The sequence below is a fragment of the Paralichthys olivaceus genome, chromosome 11 (genome assembly GCF_024713975.1).
Source record: "Paralichthys olivaceus isolate ysfri-2021 chromosome 11, ASM2471397v2, whole genome shotgun sequence".
NCBI lineage: Eukaryota > Metazoa > Chordata > Actinopteri > Pleuronectiformes > Paralichthyidae > Paralichthys > Paralichthys olivaceus.
The window spans coordinates 23,852,815-23,875,495 of record NC_091103.1 but is presented as its reverse complement, the minus strand read 5'-3'; the positions used below and the strand labels follow the sequence as shown (position 1 = coordinate 23,875,495).

The window sequence follows — 22,681 nt, the reverse complement described above, 5'->3', positions numbered from 1 at the left end:
GAGGAGAACTTTGACCTCTGGGGTCTGTGTATTCACTGAGCATGTCAGTAATATAGGAATGCTTTTATCTGCAGAGGCAGATTGGTGCAGTGTGTGATTTATTGTGTTGAATTCAGCTTTGAGTTTGTTTACTGGACTCACAGATATATACTGTATATATATATATATATATATATATATTCATCACCTGCACACACCAAACAAAAAACATCTGGCTTATTCAAGCTGCTGTAAATTAGGCCCAATGAGTTGTGTCTTATGCAACCAAGTGAATTTCTTTTAAGGAATCTCAGCATCCGTGGATCTGCAGTTTGAGGAGTGTGAAGAGAAACTGGGAGTTGGAAGATGGAGCACCAGTCGTTTCAATGTGCTGTCAATGGAGCCATACTATTAACTATGCAAATACAATGCCTGAAACTAAGTCAGTAAATGAAAATTAACAGCTAATGCAAACAGGTCACAGGGTGTCTGACCAACTAATGTTTCAATAATACGTTTTTCCATTCAAGGTCTCAGTTGGTGGAGTTTTGTTTAGTGGAACTGTTAAATGGTTTGTGAGCTTGACAGAAGAATGTTAGAAAGACAATATTAGGATCATATCCCAAGTAAATTTATTGAATGCAGTTCATTATTTTTTAAATGAATTTAGCTTTCCATCGCCATGGAGAACAATAAACTGATCCAGTGTATTTATCAAATGCAAAAAGGATGCTTTTGCTTTTGCCAATTGAAGGTTGTTTTCCCCCCTGTCCATTTGTTTGCTTGTCAGCACAATAACACCAGAACTACAGAACACATTTCCATGAAAATGGGCAGGAGGATGGGACATGGGCCAAGAAAGAACTCATTCAATTTTGAAAACAGGATTTCATTAATTATGAATTCAGTCATGGACAGCATGAGATATATCAGACTGTATTGCCATATACATACATATTACATACATTGTGACTTTTATATACATTCTCTTGTGAAAGCGCCCCATGTCAAAGCTACAGAATGGTGTCAACCGCACGGTTACGTGAAAGGAAACATCTAGCAGACTTTATTTGAGATGCAGAACAAGACAAAGACGATCAACTAGAAACTTAAAAGCAGAGGTTAGCGCAACATACGGTTATGTTACAAGCAGACAAGACAAACGGTAAATAAATAACTTAAAACAAGAATATTTTCCTCATACATTCGGTCATTGAAGAGATGTTGGCATTGCAACCTGAAGCACGTATGTAATCACGTGTTCATTATTCCCGCTCACTATGTGTGTTCTAAAACCCGAGATTTTAAAAACTGATCCTCAAACACTGGCACCTGCTATTGAAACATAATCAGAGATAATCTTACACTGGCTATTGTAGATTAAATTTGGATTCCTTTATGATAACTGAGACGTTTATATTCGTCATCTGTTTTTTGAGGCTTGGCATTAAAAAAGATACTCCCAGATGGGAATATCCAATTAATCATTTATGTGTATTAGGTTAGAGTAAAATCACTATATTGACAATATATATTTTCCCTTCTATGCATGTAAACTGTGAACTGACCATTCAGGCAGGTATTCCACAAAGCAATATCAGAAATTTAGAGGGATAACTTTGAACAACAGCATTATATTCTGATAACTTTAAATCTGTAAAACAAAAACTTAAGGAATATGGTAAATTCATGCACACTCATGACTTTAAATACAATGTCAAAGGATATTTCTTAATATTCTTGACATTTTCCCACTAGCTGATGTGATTTGTGGAACTCCTCCACAATGGATATGATCTGACATATTAAAAATAACGCTTACGACAACATTAAAAAACCAAGAAAGTAACGCATGTGCAAAAAAGCAAAGGGGTATCTCCACAATAGTAGACTATACTGTACATATATAAGAAGCGATATACATGTAAATGATTGTGTACCTAAAGAATAGCTAAGTAAAAAGAGGTAACTTTGTGACTTAACGCAAAAGTTCTAAATACAACTGGGACCTTTTTTCCATCTATGTAAAATAAGATGATACTGGAAAACATTACAAAACAAACCCTCGGGTTTTTCCTTTATCACTGGCCGCTACTGATCCTACGATATACTCCTTTATACACTTGCCTCTTGTCCATCTTATTATAATGTCATGTTCTTCACTGACCAGCTTGTCACTGTACATCTCACACAGCCGAGCCCTGAGCGGTCTTCACTGCTCCTCCAGCCAGGACGGCTTGTCGGATCCCGGGGGCTTTAGCTTCACATTAAACTGTATTAGAGTCTGTTCCAGCTGCTGCTGGTTGCCAGCAAAGTAAGCTGAGATAGCATTATGGAAGAGGAGCAGCTGCTTGTGCATCACCTTCACCTAGACACAGAGAAAACAAGAAAAACCATTACGAACACAGTTTTAAGTCTCTGCAGGAAAGCACAGGCTATACATCTACTAGATCATTTTGTTAAGCAATCAAATGCTGTTCGATTGTCAGATGGCTCTGGGAGGATGAGAAAATTCACCCACTGAAGCACAAAAATATGTTGGATTAATTTAGGACATAGCACTTGTTTTTACTTCACTTTTTTCCTCACTGATGTCAGCGTATACGATAAAAACACAAACCTCTATTATGTTTTTATACATTTTGTAATGACAATGTTCTAAAAATGATGTGAGGTGGTTTCTCTTTCGTTAAAAGGGCTGTTCACATCAAAAGTAAATCTGGTGACTACAGACCTTGTTTTCTTCCAGGAATTTCAGTTTGATGGTGACATCACTGCGCAGTCGTTCATATTTGTCTCTGTGTATCTGGTACTCATGCTGAGCCATCTCGATGCGAACCATGGCAGCTGCATCCTTGGGGCCCAAGCTCAGCTCCTCCAGATCAGAGCGGTAGGCATCAAACTCAAGTCTGAAAACAAGAAAAGCTGTCACACGCTCTGATCTTCCAATTATCACCCTGCACAAATTCAGATTATTTTCCATAACTTCTAAATGGTATGTCGAGCTGTGTTACCTTGCATTTTCATACAGCCTAATGGTCATCAAAGTATCCTCCATTGTTTTGTTCACAAGGGTGTTGATACTGGACACGAAGAAGTTAATGGCACCTAGGAGAGCTTCGCCATTTTTACACAGCAGCTTCTGTGTTTCTGCATTATAACCAAATTCATCCTGCAGAGGAAAACAGAGGTTTTACATACTTATCAGATTTACTTTCATTTCATGTCACATAGGGAGCATTGGCATTACTGTACCTGCAGCTCTGGTGACTTCTGGCTGAGGTCGGTGAAGGTGTCTCCTAAAGCCTGTTGCGTCTGCACCATGCTCTGGAAATGATTGATGAGTGCAGTGGCCAGAATTAGGATGTTTTCATACTTGCTCTTGGTGTCTCTTAACACGTCGATCTGAGCCTCCAGTTCCAGGTCTACTGTTCTTGAGCCACGGCCAAACCGCTCGGAAAACATCTGTTTGGTACACTGAACAGCCGACAAGGATAGAGATGAAATAAACTCAAAGTACAACAAATAGGAATTCATTATGGTAGTCAGTATTTACAAAAAAGTGCCTAATACCTTGTATGTGTTTATGCCCCATTTCTTGACACTATCTAGTTTCTCCACTGCCACACCTCGGGTAACTTCTTCAGTTGAATTACTGGGGTTATGGTTTGATGACCCTGAAAGAGAGAAAAAAAGAACCTTGTTCATTCTAATCGTCTAATTCTTTTTAGGTTTACACAGCGGAGTTTTGAGTCTTTACAATGAATGATGGCGGTTTGGACATGAGCCTGGTGATACCTGGATGCTGGTCTGTGTGTTGGGCAAGACGACTGGCTGCAGATTGGCTTTTAGGCAAGCCAACACCCCTGGATTTCATGCGAATGTCTGAAATGAGCATGATGATGATAAAGAGTGAGGACGTGAGGATGGCAGGGCAGTGGAGCAAATGCAGCAGAGTGTGTAAACTGAAAGGTGAAGGTTAGGCTCCATGGTGGAGGATACATACTAAGTAGGAGTTAAAATGGGTTTTGAGATAATCCACCATGCAGGTTGCTCATGCAGAATAGAGGGATTTATTAGAAAAATGAAAATGGACTTTATGGGATGAAAGGTAAGTACCAAGCAATGACAAAACAGTCATCCAAAGTGCATTTTACACAAAAGAGGACATCCGTAATGGACGCCATCACACTTCAAGTCACAGCCCTGTACTATCAAGTTAGTGCATCCTTCATTTTGACACCTGCCAAAATATGTCTTGTTGCTGAAGCTCAGAGTTGAGGAGGTACAAGCAAGACTGAAAACAATCTCCTTAGTCAAGCAATTTCAAAAACCTTTTACAGGCCAAGACAGACGAACATGTAAAGGTTAACTTAGAAAACAAAAACACGGTCGTTAGAGTACACAGCCACCTGGTCCTGGTGCAGGGGCTCGTCTTCTGTCCAGATACTCAGGGTTGTAGTGAATTGCAGGCCCTATGGGATATGGATGTTTGTAATATAAACCAGGAGCATGGAGGACAGCAGCTCTCTTGTGAAACATAATAATACAGGCAGGGAAAGGTCTTGGTATTGTTTCTTTGAGGGGCATTACGTAACGGCCTCCCTGTGAATGAAGGATTGCAACAACAGTGACATATTCCTGGTGCAGGTCGTCTTAGCCTGCAGAATGGGTGAAAGGGGGAATTTGAAACACGAATTGGAACGAACATTGAGTGGTTTGGAGTCTGAAATGTCACGTCCTGACAAATTCATTGTAGGGTCAGAACAACAACTTTTACTGTACGTAGCTTTAAATGTGTAATACCTTTGCAGAGCAAACTGTGTCCAGTGAACAGGGTAGAAGACAGAAGTTAGGGTTGCTTGCAGTACCTTTAATGGAGCTGGTTGGAATGATGCCCCCTGCAGGCCCCCCGTAACCCCCGGAGACAATGCTGGTTTCATTCAGGTTGGGTCCGGACACCATCACCTGCTGCAAATCCTGATGGATGAACGGCAACATATTTGACATGACTATGGTTTTAACACACACACTTCCTGCTTCTCACTCTAATGTGACTGAATTACCAATCAGAAGCCAGAAAGGCCTCAGACTCAGGTAAAGGTGAAAAAACTACAGAGGCAGATTTAAAACATTATTACTCCTGCTTTTATGAAATGTTTAAATGTGTAAATATGTAAATAATGAATGTGTTACATAACTTAACTGCAAACATTATAAAGACATAAATAAACTTCAGTGTGTAAGAGTTGGACAGAATGTATTTATATTTTGGCAGAAATTGAATATGAAATAATCCTAGTGATGTTTTCAATAATGTATCATTGTATAATTGTACCAATTGTTTTCTTTACCCTAGAATGGAAACGTTATATTTAAAAACTATATATTTACATCTGGAGCAGGTCTTCTTCATGGAGGCTGCCATGTTTTTTTACAGTAGTTCAAACTGGACAACCTAAACATCATTAGAGTTTTTTTATGACGACTGAAGCTACCACAGGTTCTCTGTCATGTTTGGAAGGGGAGGGCGAGGTGAGGGGTGTCCAGCTGCAACATGCAACTTTACCACTAGATGTCACTAGATCCTACACGCTGAACCTTTAACTTTGGTGACATTCTGGCCCGATCAGCCTTTGACAGTCCCGCTCTGTGCACGTGAAACAGGATGTGACTGAGACAACATGGGACACGCTGACCTGCTCCAGGCTGTCATCCTCTGCCAGAGTCCCCGTGTCCCCATTGCTGTTGATGGGGATCTCCATGGTGGCAGCCTTGCTCATGATGCTGTCTGCCATGATGGAATCTCTGCAAGACGGCAACACGAAAAATAAGACTCACACACTCACACACAGCTAGCTCACACTGCTGCTAGCACGGTGCTGATGTGGCGGCTACCTGACAGCTAGCTTGCTCACCAGTGTAGCGCCGCCGACCCTGATACCTGGAGCCGACTCCTGCCGTCCTTCAACCCGGACAGCAGCTTCGACACGTCGGGTAACTTCTACGTTAGAAACCACGGTCGTCTTCAGTTGCCGGCCAATGCCGCATCCATGACTGTTCGTCCCGTCGCGTTCACAAAAACCCGACAACCGCCTCCATTTACCTCAGTCTGAAAATCCCTGCATCCAGCCAGCTAGCAGCTTTAGCCTCCCTTCAAAATAAAAGTTTGTTTCATTTTTATATTCTGTTCTTTGATGGCATGGCTATGCTTAAAAAGTAAAACAAAATAAGATGAATTATCTCAAATTTTTATTGAGTAAGAGTTAAAAAACCAAGAGTCTGGAAGTATGTACTGTGCATGTATGCTTTTATTTTGAAGGATACTACGTTTACCCTAGCGTCACCATCAAGCCCCCCCCCCCCTCCTCCTGCTCCTTCGTCCACGTAGTGCAGTGCTGACGTTGCGTTTTACACCCAAGCTGCAGTACCGCCTCACTCCTCATGGTGGCGCTGACAGCTCACTAACTAGAAGAAGATCACAGGAAAACCTTGTCATGTCACATACACACACAGTGACTCTCCATCAGTGACTCCATGGAGCCGCTGGGCCCTCAGATGTGAGTATTAATCACCAGAGTTGCGTCCTGCTACGTTGATTGCAAAATATCTCCTGAAATCAAACTGTATAAATACGCTAGTTTGTTTTCTGATGTGAGACGCCTTGAGTTGGGCCTCACCCCTGGTAAACTGACCACGCTTCCAATTATCTGCCTCATTTGTTTCAATCAGGGATGCTAGCAAAGAGCACATGGTCTCCAAATGTAGATGTTTTTTTGTTTTCTTTCTGTAATCACTCGAAATCTGAGTAGAACCGAAGCTTCACACCCGCCTACGATTGATTCCCGTGGCAAAATAGTTAATTATCCTGGGTGTGCTGATTTCCAGCACTGAACGTATTTTCCAAACATCTAAAAATGTCAGGTTGAGAAAACCTTTTCCCTTTTGGCCCCTTTCTCGCCTCTTCTTCTTCATCCTCATTGCACTCATCCTTCTTTTTTTCCAACTTCCGTACATGACTGAATTTGACTACTGCCTCCTAAAGATCAAAGACAACAAAATGGAAAATGATGAAGCTGGGTTTTTCATGTTTTCTCCTTAATCTACAAATCAGCATGTCAAAGGCTATTTGACTGACATGATATTTTTGCTTTTGATCCTTCTGCCAAAATGCATAGATTTTTGGAGCATAATGTTGGACGGGGTATGCGGTAAACCATATACAAATATAAGTATAGGGTGAAGTATTCTTTCGCATGTGTGTAAACATTTGCAGTCATGCAATTCATAAGATATATCTTGAAGCACTAAAGTAGAATGTAGAAGTTGAAGGAACTGGCTCTTTCTCTCTTCGGACAAGCTCTAGTCTATTGTAGTAATCTGTTTTATACTGAGTGCAGTATGTATGTGACAAGGATATTTATATCTACACATTTTATTGCAAGTACGTAATTGAGAGCACCAGCTCATTTTTGCTGCTTTCTGTCTGTTGCTCTGGACATGTTTCGTAACTTTTCCTGCCAGTCCCCTTTATTTAATGGAAAATGTCGGTGTAAGCCCATGTAAGAATACAGCAGGAAAATATCCAGTGAGTTAGTGGGCGAATTGATGACATTTCTAAAAGGTGATAACCACAAAACTGGAAGTGAACAAAAATAATAGAAATATCTCAGGAGGAAAAAGAGCTGCCATATATAGACATAAGGAAATGTAAACCTCAAAAGACAATGAAAGTCAAGAGATTTTGCCAATAATGGCCGACGCCGGTTAATCTCCAGGTCTGTCCTTCATATGGGAAAATGAACTGGAAAATGTAGTGACACAATTCTTCTGAGTTTGTGTCTGAAAAGGGCTTGGGATTCTAAATTAACCTTGTTTAAGAATATCCAACTCTTCACTAATGGAACAAAGAGCTACAGTTGCTTCTTTCACTCAATACAGTAATATGTTTCTGATCATAAAACACACAAGTCAGTCAGTATTAACATGTTTTTTACAGAGGGCAGGAACTGAAGCCACAAAATTGTAAAGCACAAGGCTATAGCTGATCTCAAAGCTGAATGTTTCAATGGTTGGCCAGCTACCTTAGTTCCAGTTTGGCAAGTAAATAATTGAAAGTGTATGTTTTGACTTACTATTTGAAGAAAGAGACTGACTCAACATCCTTTAACTCCGGTACCTTTGACCTCCACATTATTCATGGGCCACAACCAGTCTGCCGTCACCTAGGTTTGAATTTTAAATATAGCTGTTTTGTTTTTGTCAAGAGGAGGTAAAGGAAATCGTGGACAGCAGTTAGCCTTGTACGAAGTTGCAAGATGTAATGAGCTACTTGAGGTTTATTAAAGTGGAGTTTATTCACATATTCTCCTACGTTTCACCATGTTAGTGTGATGAACATCACAGATGTAGCTTTGTAACAGTTTAATACTTTAACAAAGGTAGCAGTGGGGGGTTTATGCCAGTTGCAGAGCTCTCTTTACTTTCCCCCCTGGATATAAATTTTAAAACACAAAATTCTCACACAGGGAAATGTAAATTTAGTGTCCCTATAAATTTAGAACAAGGCCAAATTAAATTTTAAAGGTCTAAGGCGGGGTCTCCTTTGAGACTGCACTGACTGTCAAAAAGCCAGGGTGTGCATGTGAGGAGAGCGTGAGATCTAGACCGCAGTGTACCCTTCCCCCTGTCAATTTGCAGAATAGTTCATCTTGTTTTTTAATGATCATTAAGCATGGTTCCAGATGTTGGGCGGCAATTTTATCCTCACACAGTCCCCTGTGCTCTGCTGCAGCAAACAAGACGACTGGAGCGAGACAGGGGAATCCAGAAAAACATGGCAGAACGATGCTGCCTGCATCTTTAACTCCATGGGAATTACAAACAGGGCCCAATTTTTAAATTATAGAGCATATGGAAGTCATTTTCACAGTGACTTTAATATGCCATTTCAAACAGTCTGTCAACCTTTTTCCCAGTTGGTGGTTCAATCAATGGTCTCACAGAGAAACAGCAATTCATCATCATAATGGATCCTTGGATGCTGTCTATGTCGATTGTAGATTGTCTGCAAGACAACCCATAATCAAGAAGGACATATATTTATAAGCTTCCCCTTTACTGAATATCACTCCCTTTAAAAAGGTTTCATTTACAGAGAATGCACAGACATGGTTCTGTGTGGAATAATGCATGTTTAAGAGAGCTACGTCAAATTTCTACAACACCAAACATTATTTTGAGTGACAGATGTTTTTTTCCTAATGTATCACTGTTGACATAAAGACTCCTTTGTTCCCCTTTTATTCTTCTATCCTCTCACTTTTGAATGCCTTCATTTAGGAATAAATATAGAGCTGTCAAGAGAATTTAAATGAAGTCCCAAACAACTGAGGGAAGTCATATCTGAATGCATGAGAAGAAAAACAAAAACAAAACTTCAGGGTATTATTCAGTGAGTGTGACATCCAAGACATTTCCAAAGTCGTTTTCAGTTTTCAAGACAGATTGACAACACAGAGCCCGAACACACTGCCTGTGTATGAATGTTCACAATGACCTGGGGTGTATGGCGTGAGAGCAATGGCCCCCATAAAACACAGACTGTGCTAATGCTCTGATGTTTTCAATTAAATTCACCTGCATAATCAGAGGGACAACCATTACAGAGGCCACAAATAAATTGTGGGGGCAATTTTAGAATCGTAAATCCCACAGAGGCCTTGCTTGCATTTTCACTGAAGTGTTAAAGCAGTTGTTAATTTTGTTTTCATGAAGGCTACCTTTGGTTTGCAGACAGAGACTGTGGTCAGGATATGCACGAAAGGGCATGTTTACTTTCTTTATACTGTTTACTTTCTATGCCATGCAATTTTCTGTGTGGCAGGTCTCTAATTTTGCAATCTCACCCATTCTAGTTTCCTGCTTTTTCTTTAACCATGAATTTGGACTTCTATAGGAAAATAAACTCCAAATATGCATTGTATATATACATATTTAAAGATAGTATACAGTGAATTAGATTTCAAATAGCAAACAAATGCAGAACAATGTTTTCAATAACAAATGTACATAACATGAGTTTTCTTATTTTGTTCATAAGGAAAATAATTGTCCTGAGGATTTCCTGATGCAACAAATATTTTAAACTTTAAGATTGTTTCCCTGAGTTCACATTTGTTCAGGCTGCTGCACACAGTGCGCTCCAGTTGTAATCATGCAGCTTTTCCAGCTATGGACGGCAGTGACCGTTGAGTTATAAAACTACTGTGTGCATAAAGAAAAATATAGTGTTGGAAATCTATACAAACCAGGGTGATTTGTGGACATGCAGCCACATTTTTATGGGATAAATGGTAGATAGGAGAACTTTTTATTCTAACAGATCGCATTACCTTAATTTGAAAATGTTTTTTCTTGGAAATACTATAATATCTGCAACCATGATTACATGTTATTAATGCAAATTATATGAAAGTTATGAGCAAAACAAAAAACGTGACCAGTGTCCCAATAAAGTATACCAATAAAGTTTTTTTCTCCAACTACCATATGTCCAGTTCTGGTTTAGGATAGAGGAAGCAGCACTACTCTCCTAGAACTTCCTCTTTTCTCCTGGGATGATCCCGAGGTGCTCACCCACCATGTGTTCGACTCCAGTATCCCTTGAAAAGTTAATTTGTACTGCACAGAATATATTTATATAACTGTTCATCGTGCTCACATGGAAGAAACCTGGGAGGAGGCAGAGATTCCTCCTTCTCAGACCACTGAGAGGGCAATGTGATCCATAATTATAGGAAAAAACAATTACAAGTTAATTATAATAGAAATACAGTTTAAAAGTAGGTTTGTATTACATGTAGTTTTGAAATATTAAGGCTAATGTTCCATGTGTGCAGGGTCACTTGAAAGCCTCTTGATCACTATTGACCTTCACTCATGAGAACATCTTGTTGTTGATGTCCAAGGCTTGGCAATCTGCAAATAAAGGTCCTATAGACAACTGGTGATTGTTGATACCATACTTACTGTATGTGAATATGGAGAGCATGGCCACCAAAGTGAATCCAAATCATTGCCTCCTGGTGGCTGGCTGCAGTATAGGCTATACACCCAGCCTCCTCCATGTTGGGAGATGGGACATGGACCAAATTAAAAAGCACAAGTACACATCAAATAAACCTTTTTCAAAGACAGGTTCTGTCGTTTCAGGTAGTTTCTTTTTATCGCACTGATGTTTCAGTTTCAACTTTCCAGTAAATTGGGTTTTAATATTTTATTTGATGCTGTGTTGACAGCTGAAACTAACTTGCGTGACAAGTGAGTGCATAGGTGTGACCTCGATACTTTATCAGACTCCACTGCAAGATGGCAGCTCTAGTATTGTTGGCTTTTTTTTTCTAAAGTGGGATGTAGAATAGACATGTCACCTCTCCTTGTGGTTGATGCCAGGTATATAAATATATTACAGGCAGAGGAGTGGACACAGTGTCGCTCTAAAGGCAGAGGGATCGTGTTAAGTAAGCTCATAAAAATGCTCCCTTTGTGCAGGTCTTCACACAATATGCTTTGTAGAACTTGGTTGCAAGCTTTTTACAATACAATACAATGTATAGGCAGGTTAAGACTCTTACAATTTCTCAGTTAGCAGCATACAAAGCAGTCCCACTTACGTCACCTTGGCAGAGACTTTCCAAAGAGCCATCCATCTGCTTTTACTGAATGTTCAGGCACCACTATTCATGTTTGTTAATTCTACCACACTTTTTTTTCAAAAGCTGGGTCACAATTCTGACAAGAGATCTATAAAATCCATCAATTTTCAGAGCTTTCAGCATTCAGCCGAGTTCAGTGGTTTTCTGCCAGCGTGAAGCTTTTTAACTACATCTGGGACATAGAGACTCTCCTGAATCCTTCTGCTCTGCTTCCTGAGAAAAAACATGCACAGGGGTAAAGCATTTTACCTCCATAGATTATCGTCTTGTCACCTGTAATAATATCATCCTCACTGTTTATGTTAGATGATATTTTTCATCATGCATTAATTACAATGAAGGGTAATGAAGGATAGATAATATATATATGATGCATTTTCGTCTTCTGATTACCGTGCTCATAGCATACACTTTTGCAGTTGATTTAGAATAGCACTCTGTACAGTACATACCTCCCTAAGGACCTAACAATGCCCTTACAAAACCACATTTAAATTCAATAGATTTTTCTCATTTCAAAGATTCAAGAAATTATTAGTCCAATGTGAAATGAAATGAATGAAAGTGAAACAAGAAAAACTCCTAAAAAGGAAGAACCCATTCAGTTTTGGTGTTGATCCGATCGGGTTCTTCCTTTTTAATGGAAATCCGTTTGGTTGTTTTTGTGTAATCTTGCTTACAACAAACAAGCAAACTTTCAAACCAACCAACCAACAGACAAATGGACAGGGGTGGAAACGTAACCTCCTTGGTGGAGGTAACAAAGCTTCTGGCCTCCGATTTACATGACTGGAAGAAGCCAAGGTTGTAGAAACACTTGTGCACATCGCACAGTAGCACATCCGACCTCTGTTGCTCTTTCTTCTCTTTTCACATGGGACACGATTCCTCTGGTATGCAGTAAGTGGAACAGCACCTGTCCATCCCCTGCCCTTTGAATCACAACAGTCCAAGTGTGATAAAGCAGATGTGGAGCTGAGCGCCATGTGTTGATTAGGATCTGCTCGTACCCTCTGTCACCATCAGCTCGGACCTCTGACTCTCCTCCACCTGGTACCTTCTCCAGAGCCCTACACACCAAATACTAAGGCTGCCACTCATTAAAGTAAAAGCTGCTTCACAGATGTGTGTGTGTTGGTTAATGGCTTGACTACCTGGGCCTGTTGTCACTGAACAAACCCCTGATGTCTGACTTTTGCCAGGCCCCTAAGCTATTTTTTTACATAGTACAATCTGATGCTGCTTTGCATTGTTTGAAAAAGTGTCATTTTAGTTTGTTTAAATGTTTAAAAAGACGAGAACCTGATCCTTGATACATTTTAAGAACTAGAAAAATTCAAAATGTCACTAGTGCTAGTACAATATGTGTAGTAAGCTACTACATTTAATATTTTATACTGTAGTAGAGAGATAATAGATGGACAAGTACTACATGATCCCTATAGTCCCCATTAATATTCCCTTTTGGTCTGTGTATGTGAAAGTTCCTTGTAGCTCTGCTTTGTACTCTTGAATTCTGAATTGCATCCATGCAGCTGAATAAGCATATTGTTTTTTTTGTCGTTGTTTTACCTACACAGCACTTCTGATAAGAACAAAAACATGTCACAAAAAACATATATTTATATATTTCATTGTTTCCCTGCGGAGCAACAGGTCTTCCATTAATCACAGGATTGGTGGTTTGATCTATTGCTCCTCCTATAAATTCTTGAACAATGCTCTTAACACCAAAGTGTTCCTGCTGAGCTGACCAGCACCCGCTGGTGTTGAGTTCATGAGCTGCTGCTGTGACATGTACTCTTTGTAAGCAAAGCATTTGTGTATTTTAATACTACAATATAAATGTATGAATGATGTCTCTCAAATTATATATAAGTTAAACTTGGACAGAGAGAACACTGTCAGCCACCTCTTCTTGTGGTATCTATGAGTGATGCACCATTCAGTACATCCACAATTGTTTAATGTAACTGACAGTGTGGAGAACTGTGGTTAGTCAGACAGAAAATACATCTTTTTAAGCATAGAAGCTATGTCCTTATTTTTTATTGTTGACCAAGCAGCAGATGGATCTTGGGAATGGTCAAAATCTATAGCCTCAATGAGTGTATGGAACTTTGAATTTGCCTATTAAAGGTAGGGTTGGTTAATTGTTTGGGAAAATCTTTTTATCTCATTTGTTGAAATTTTGTTCACATTGCTATCAATAAAAAAAATTGTCTCAAAAAACAAAGAAAGAAAGCCAGTATCTGTGGCCCTCGTACTGTTTGTCAACAATAGTTTCATTTAGAACAAATGTGATTATTCCATCATATTTTTCCTTACACTTAGGTATTGCAAGGTATTGCATGTTAATTATTATTACTTGGTTTTAATAAGTTATTTGATGCTGTAAAAACAGGGTGAAACATCACAATTGACAGCTGAAACTAACTTACATGTGTCGGCGGGACCTCGAAACCCTGGCTCCCTGAGACTCCAGCGCAAGCTCTAGTATCTTTGGCTTTTTTTTCGTAAAGTGGGACGTGAAATAGATGTGTCACCTCTCTTTGTGGTTGATGTAATGTGTATACATAGATCACAGGCAGAGGAGTGGACACAGTCTCACTCTGAAAGTAGTTCTTCACACAAAATGCTTTATAGAACTTGGTTGCAAGCTTTTTCAATACACATGTAGGCAGGGTTAGACTCATATAATGTCTCAGTTAGCTGAATGGATAAAAAGCAGAGTCACACTTGGCAGAAACTTTCCAAAGGTCCATCCATCTGCTTTTAGTGGAAGTTCGGGCACCACTATTCATGTTTGTTAAATCTACCATGTTTTCTTTTTCAAAAGCTGGGTCACAATTCTGACACAAGATTCAATATTCAGAGCTTTCAGCCGAGTTTAGTGGTGTGAAGCTTTTAATCTGCATCATTGCATGTTACTTATTATTACTTACTGAGGTCTATTTTAGACTCTTGCTGCTGCAATATTGCTAATATAGGATTATCTTATCTTTAAACAGAAAACTGCTTATAGCAGTTGTCAGTCACTGCGCGTTCATATGTTTTGGGGGTGCGGCTTTGATGAGAGTGCCAATGGGAAGGGGATGGGATGTATCAGTTGCAGTTTTTCAAAATGTAGCCTGCTTTTGCTAACTATTTTCAGATTACCAACCTCAGTTTAAAAAGTTATATATAAGTTATGATATTTACTGCTTGTAGATGTTATACTGGCACCAGAAATGACAAAAGACAAAACATATGTTTACAAGTATTGTTGTACATGTGATCCTTAGATGCACAAAAGAATAAGGCAGCCATGTGCAGACCGGTAAAATTCTTTCACTATCTGAACCTCCCTGTGATGTACATAAATGTGTGTCTTTAAAACTTATTTTGGGGCTGCTAAATAAGCTTATTCTGGTTTAACAGCACCGTGGTGGGCAGTTAACAGGTGTGTTTACACTGTTTGAGTCATCTAAAAGACGTCACGGTGCTGAAAAGGGCCAAAGATTAGCGGGTCCACCCTGGTGCCGTGTTTACATCACTGCCGATCAGAGCTGGGGCCGACAAATACCTGTGACTACTGCAGAGTTGCTATTCATTTGACCCTGAAGACAAAAGCCAGATGTTAGTGGGTGTTAGTGGGTTTTTTGTCCAGTGTGAAAGGTGCTTTTATTGGAAGATTTTTTTGCCAAGCAATGTGCTTTATTCAGCTGAGGAAATTCTGGAAGATCGCTTTCACCTGAGAGCTGTAATGGACTTTGCCATCTTGCTTTATAAATGTGTGGAGGGCCAACAGTTTCACAGGGAGGGACTCACATGCACTAAAACGCACATGCAGTTAATGTGAGCGGGGACCAGCTACCACAATAAAGAACAAAGAAGCTCAGATTACACCACATACAGAGGGAGTGTGACTTCATTCTCTGCTCAGGACACCATTACTCCACATTAGAAAATAGCTGTTGGCTGCTATATTAATGTTTAAAATCTTGTATATGTAACCTTTAATCAGGAGACTCATGATTCAACTCCCTTTCTGTGAATACCGAAAAATACTTTTTCAAGTTTTAAAACAGACTTGCAAATCAGGGCACCACTTTCGCAGTCCAAGAGAGGATCACTGAGGCTTTTAAAAAAACTTTAGGAAGTTCCTCTCCAACTCCAAAAACCCCTAATCCTGGATCAGACCAAGTCTACGCACTCATGTTTGGTCTAGATTGTTTTACCTTTTCACATTATGTCATGTTTCAACCTTTCCCTGTCTTTCAGCCGGGAATGCCTACAGGTTTTTTTTTACTCTGTTTCATTTAACCTCTTGTTCAAGTGTCAAACTAAAATAAATTCCAAAAATCTTCACACAATCATAAATCATACTTATTAAATCCCAGAAAACCTGTTGCAATGGCTGGTCATTTGAGAATTTCAGATTTGGTCGACCTCATATCACATATTAAATGTGAGTGGACTTACTTATAGAGCTGAATAATAGAAGAGGACACATAGAATTGTAAAGGCAGATGAGTGTCCTGCTATTGAATTCAGTTTTGCACAGGCATCCAGAAATAGCTGAGCATAAAGACTATAAAGACTATAAAGACTACTTTGTATGGACAGAGCAGCCCTCTCCACTAACAGCCTGAAAAGCAATTAGTAGTCTGCCATCATCAAATATTCAACCCTGTTTAATGTTTAATAAACAGGACATTATATTATTTATAATTTTAATGTTTCATTTCTATAATTTTATTATGTTCTTTTTCCTGACATGAGCCTTTCATCTAAATCCTGCAGCAGCACCTGGGAGGAACAGCATCAATTCAATTCCTCTCTAGTCTTGCCAAATATATATCATGCTGATCAAACCCGATCCATCCTAAAATATGAAGGTAGCAGTCATCCCATATGAAATCCTATAATCCACCTGTAAAGCTGAGGCTGGTTGACTGTGGTCTGAAGATCTATTTGAAGGTTGGAAAATGGGACATGTGTAGTTATGTAAATAAACATCATCGCGTGCCAGAAAAACAAGTGTTACAGGTATAGTCCATCAGTGTGAAAGCAGCATAATGATAATATTGTTAATATGTGGGTGAAGGTCAAAAAACAGGGTTGTATGACATGGGTCAGAGGCAAAGGACTCAAATGCAGACTGAGGCTCAAGATCTTAGTCTTTAATAAAATAGTTCAAAACACAAAAGTCAAAGATTGAAGAGGTACCAAAAAATGTCAGTTAGTAGCCAGAAAACACTGGAAGGGTAAGAAATCACACACATAGGAAGTGTACTAATAAAGTGCTGGAAAGCTGAACTCAGGCGCACAGGTGATTGCTTAGGGAAACTCATTGACTAAATGTGAAGGGGAGACAGTAAGACACGTGTGACACATTTAGGCAGGTGTGGTTTAATCAGGAGACACAGGGGGAACAGAGGGGAGGTGATCTGAAACAAGACAAGCTGAGTTTCAAAATAAAACAGGAAATGATACAACATGTAGAATTAAAGAAAGTAAATTAAAGGTTTAGTGTGTAGAATCTAGTGACATCTAGTGGTAAAGTTGCATGTTTCAGCTGAACACCCCTCATCTCACCCTCCCCTTCTAAACATGACAGAGAACCTGTGGTAACCTTCAGTTGTTCTAAAAACTCAAATGGTGTTTAGTTTGTCCAGTCTGGGCTACTGTAAAAAACGTGGCGGCCTCCACAGAGAGGACCCGCTTCTGATGTAAATATAAAGTATCTAAAAATAAAGGGTCCATTCTAGGGTAAAGAAAACAACAATTTGTACAATATCTGTGAAACATAGCGAAAACATCACTAGGATTATTTTATATTGAATTTCTGGCAAAAGATCCCTTTTGTCCAAATCTTACACACTGGACCTTTAACTAAAGTCACAGGTAGTGGTTACATGATCATGGTCAGGCTAAGCTGTAGAGATACTCTGGCCTGTGCAACACCAAAATTCATTTGTGCTTTCCTGCCAAATCACTGGTGTTGAAACCTCATTGACCCATATTATTGCAGGATATGCATTTGCTACCATTGGTCATGGCTCATTTTGTTCATGACAAAACGGATAAAAGCTCTATTGGCAACAATCCTCGTGTAACTGAGAGAGGTAATAGATGATGGTGCGGCTGAAGGCCAAAATATATTTCTCAGACCGCATGTGTGGTTAAACACATTGCTTAGAGCCTTTATGTATGTTTATGTTGTCTAATATCCAGCTTTTGTGTGTAATATTTGATTTCTTCATCATCCATTTTGAGCACAACGCTGGTGGGATTAACCAATCAGCTTGTTTGATAAGTCAGGTACACAACATATGTGTGTGTGTGTGTGTTAGTGTTTGTGTTTGCGTGTGGGTGCGTGTGTGTGTGTGTGTGTGTATCATCTCAGAAGCATAATTCATCGTGGTAACTACAATATTAAACATGCTGTTAGAGCAGAGTTGGTCAGGGTTAGGTCTAGACACACAGTAGACATAAATTAAATGATGTCTTTAATGTTTAATATAATCCATATGTATAGGCATTACGAGTGAGATTAAACTCCCCTCATCATGTGGTTTACTTCTCTGTACGGGACTCAAAGCAACAAGCAGGCGATTTCTGAGGATATCAATGACATTCTTGTTTGAGTTTTAAGTTTCGAAGTTAATAGTTTCCTATGAGCACTAAAACGTTTTGCAATTTTGAGCCATAACTTTTATGAGATGCTGAGTATGTTACTCCGAGCTCCAAGCAGACCCTCAGTAGTGAACAGCTCATAATGACGAGAGAAAATCACCATAACATCAATATTTTTGAAGTGAATTGCGGTGTAAAACACATAATCATGCACACGTTGTATAGCCACTATCTATTTAGATGTGGATTCAAAGTGAAAGCAGATGCGCTTGGAGGCTAACATATTTTCCACTTGAAGTAGATCGCTCGCTCTTGTTCAGAGCACTCTCAGTAGCTGGGCCTGTTCCAGGCGCTCGGCAGGAGCAGTGAAGTTCAAACTGCTTGGCTCCCACCACTCACACCGTGCTGTCGCTGGGTAGATGCTGATTTATGACACAAGTCCACCAACTGGACTGGCCCGAGATGAAGAATGGCACCCAAGAATTCAGACACAACAGTGTATTTTTGCAGGTCTGCAAGTATTGTTACCATATTGTGCATGTGAACAGCTGCTACAGCTGGATAGCGAAGAAACATACATTCCAAGAAGGACATGAAGCAGAAGTAAAAGCAGAGACAATCTGAAAACAACATACTACTATGTACATTAAAGGTACATTATAACTTGTATTGTTATCTAGAGCTACATTTAATATCCTGCACACCCAGGTGTTCATTTATTCTGTCAGTTTGGAACAATTTGGACCAAACAATTATGATGATTCAATTTCATATCTTTTACTAATTCAGCAGATGTATGTTTATTAACTTTTGGTCAACCAAGTTGTGCTTAGAACAAAGTAAGAAGTAATAATAATAATAGTAATAATAAAGTACTGAAAAAAAGGAGGGTGAGGTTGTTTTTGCTTTACTGGTGGTTTAGAAAAAAGATTTCCCCCCTTGTTTTTGCTTGATGAAGATGACCTCTCTTGAAATTTCAAACTTTTAAATTAACCACAAAGTGCTGAAATTAAGAGTTGTCCACCTCAAAGTGCACGTTGGAAATGAGTTGACACAAAATGAACTTTGACTTCACGTTTGAGCCAGTTTTGGGTTGTAGTTATACGGCCCGGCTTGATTGCTGTATTTTCATTTTCAAAACCAAGTAAGGAAATCAAACACCCATAATGCCCCTCACAAGGTGATGAAATGTTCCAGTGTTAGAAGTGCAGTTGTCAGCAGAGAGAAAACATGCCCTGTGTACTAAAGCTGTTTTGTTTTTCCGCCTCAACATTTATTCACTTACATCCACACCCACACTCACATTGGTTGACATTTCATGTTTTGCTCCTATTTTTCACATCAAAGCGAGGTTCGATTTTCAGTGTTTTCCAATAAATGAAGAACACTCAGTCAGACTTCACTCTGACCTCTGAAGTCAGCACGCCGCTCACAGACAAATGAAAGGCACCAGGCTTGTGGCTGCGTTATTGTATAATAGAAATGAGAGAGGAGCTTTCACGCCCATCTGTGACACCCACATATAAACAGCCAGCAGAAAAAGGTCACTGCTTGCTGACCTAACCGCGGAATGAGCGCGCAGACGGAATTGTGCTGATTGAGATAAAACAACTGTTTATGGCCGAAAATAAAAAGGGCTATTCAGATGAGAATGGCCAGAAAATGCTTCCAGAGTTAATTGCTATTAATATCAGCTTTTCTGTTTATTTTCCTCTAGATGATCACTTCAATAAACTGACTTCATTCAAAACAACTCAAATTATTAAACAATTTAATTTTCCCCAATGTATGTTGTAACCCATAGACTGTATTATTACCAAGCTCTTACCTTCACTGACTGATTTATATTGTTTTAATGATGTTTCATTGTTATTCATTATTATTTTATAATACTTGTGGCTTCTGGAGCCATTTGTGAGACCACTGACAAATAACCAGCAGCACACTGGTCATAAAACTTTCTCTGTTGCCATGTGGTGATGAAAGTAACACTGAGCTTTTTCCACAGCTTAGCACAAAGTTCACAAAGAATCAGGCGAAAAAGTTTTGGGAGACTCACTCCAGTTTCCATTTAAAATGTCAGGAAATAGAGAAATCCTTATCCAAGGTCATAAGCAATTCACCCAGCAGCCATATTGCCTCAAATCATTTTCTAAGGGGAGTGATTGATCACTTCATTTTGCTTTGCCAAAGATGAAATCCAAGACGGTCATAAAGTTAAAAAATCTGAACTCAAATATTGAGGGTGATATTCACAGTGGATCAGAAAGGTGTTTGTAGAAAAGATAAGGAGGATATTAAATCAAAACACAAGACTGGAACTTTCAATCACTTCAGAATTTTGTTGACAGGTCATTACACAGTCAGACCAACAACTAAATCTAAATACTTAATGTGTTGTAAAGCTATTTGGGATTCTTAATCATGACAGAAACATTGACGGAAAGTTGAAACATGCGGCCACAAAGGACACATGTGGAAAAAGTCCAATTAGTCGCACGATATAAGTTGGCCGGCTGCAGGCGAAAGAGACACAGATTAAAGCGAGGTGAAAATTCTCAGCTCTGAAATTCAAAGCTAATGCAAAACAGGCCAAATGTGTGAAAGCAGTTTCTTTATCCATTGACTGGAGGTGTTCTAACAGAGGAAATTCAAAGTGCCACTGACCACACAGAGACAGTGGTGGAGGGTTTGCAGTTGCAAACACGAGGGTTTGAGTGAAGTCAAGTTGAGCGAGGGCACTAACAGAGCCGGTCCTCAGAATCCAGACTTCAGAGAACAGTTTGTTTTGCAGAACAAAAGGATGTTAATTACAGTTACTTGCAATCACTTGGCATCCCATGTGTGTCTGAGTCCTTCATTAGAATGAAAACAGACAAAGCTCTTGTTTCCCGAGAGCAGTGGGATAAAGAAACCCCTGCCAAATAATTGTATGCATTCTATTTTTCAGCTGAAAAGGCTTCGAGGAACGATTGTGCAGTTTTGTGTCAAACTTTAATTGTGGAAACTTGCATGCAGTTTTACAGCTATAATATTTTTAAGCCACAATGGATAAAAATGATAACGACAATAAACAAAATGTAAGCACTTCAGTCTGGGAATGCATGTTAATCACCAGCCCCTCTGTGGATACGTACCTTTAGGCTCATTCAGTGTTACCAATCACACCACTTCTCATTGTGCTGTGAGTGAGGATAGTAAGCCTCAGAAAAAAAAGAAGAAAAGAAAAACACTTGGCAGCCAAGCACTGCCATATGTTCTCAATTCATTGTGTGTGCCATAATAATCCTCAAAGCAATAGAGAGTGTGTGTGTGTTTGATATAAACATCATCAGGGATCATCATAAATTATTGTTGCCCCCTTGGCTGCAACCTTATTACTGTACCCCACATTTCTTTTTTCTTCGCTGCCAAGTTTAAAACCCAAATGTCAGAACGTGTTCGGTGACTGATGAGGTTAAGTATGTCACGTCCATTGTTCAAACTCCAAGACTGGCATCTACGCTCGTGTCTGGTGGGACCATGCTGGAATCCTTCAGGCAGGAGAAAACAAAAACACAGCCGTGCATCGTTGTGCTCCATACCATCAACACAGACCAGAAACATACATATTAAAAGACAGGCCCTAAAAGGCAACAAACAAAGATCCAGAAATGTGTTCTTCAGTCTGCTAGTCAGGTTTTAAACTGATGTCATGGGGTTTATTAGCTTGAAGGATTTATTTGTATTCTAAATCAGGTGACCTGAAGAGTGTCACAAATGTCAAAAACATTAGAGGGCCATGGTGTGCACTTATGGGACCAGGTTTGGTTATTTGCAGATATAAGAAATAATTATCGGGGATAATACATAAGCTCTGTTTTTATAGCTTCAACCAACTAATGAAACCAAACTCATCAGATACAACACTAGAACATACATCAGTGTGATAAGAGCTAAAAAGTGACAGAAACCATCTTTACTGTCCCATCTGCTAACATGGAGATGGTAAGGTTTATGACCTATACTGTAGCTAGCCACCAGGGGTGTTACAGATGTTTTGGCTTCCCTTTTGAGGTGCTATAGTGTTCATCTTTACATACACCTTCATGGGGTAAACAGGGAAGTTTGCATCCGAGCACTGAAAGTCAAAATCCGTCACTATTATCACAGAACTGCTGAATAGATCATATAATTTAATAACAATAATATTAGTCAGCAATCAATATCACCCTTGATTAATATCGGTTATCCACCACAGCTATGACAAAAGGCAACTATGAACGTGGCTAAGGAGTGGAGTGTATGAGAGGTCACACTTTTCGAGGGACTCGAGGCGAGATAGTGTGAAACAAAAGGGAAGGTGTGATCAAGCTAACAGTAAC

At 39.4% G+C, this 22,681-nt stretch overlaps 1 protein-coding gene across 3 annotated transcripts; it reads right to left on the bottom strand.

The window, feature by feature from the left end:
• Nucleotides 1-847: 847 nt before the first annotated feature.
• LOC109629954 (arfaptin-2-like) lies at nt 848-6,126 on the bottom strand. Of its 3 annotated transcripts, XM_020087928.2 has the most exons (10): nt 5,898-6,126; nt 5,679-5,787; nt 4,851-4,959; nt 4,392-4,454; nt 3,778-3,864; nt 3,553-3,656; nt 3,235-3,456; nt 2,994-3,151; nt 2,714-2,888; nt 900-2,347 (listed from the first exon to the last, which is right to left on the bottom strand). In XM_020087928.2, exons 2-10 carry the CDS (start codon nt 5,775-5,777, stop codon nt 2,192-2,194), a joined length of 1,173 nt encoding a protein of 390 aa, XP_019943487.1. In that variant the 5' UTR covers nt 5,778-5,787; nt 5,898-6,126; the 3' UTR covers nt 900-2,191. The 3 variants fall into 3 exon arrangements, with proteins under 3 accessions (XP_019943488.1, XP_019943487.1, XP_019943489.1); XM_020087929.2 differs by lacking the exon at nt 4,392-4,454 and having other exon boundaries at nt 848-2,347; nt 5,898-6,109; XM_020087930.2 differs by lacking the exons at nt 3,778-3,864; nt 4,392-4,454 and having other exon boundaries at nt 5,898-6,109.
• Nucleotides 6,127-22,681: the final 16,555 nt, after the last annotated feature.

Excerpts from the sequence above, each read along its gene's own strand:
- LOC109629954 (XM_020087928.2), bottom strand. The coding sequence starts at position 5,777 with ATGGCAGACAGCATCATGAGCAAGGCTGCCACCATGGAGATCCCCATC. Across the intron at positions 3,657-3,777 it reads ACACACAGACCAGCATCCAG|GGTCATCAAACCATAACCCC; the intron begins GTATCACCAGGC and ends TCTCTCTTTCAG. Across the intron at positions 3,457-3,552 it reads GGGGCATAAACACATACAAG|TGTACCAAACAGATGTTTTC; the intron begins GTATTAGGCACT and ends TCGGCTGTTCAG.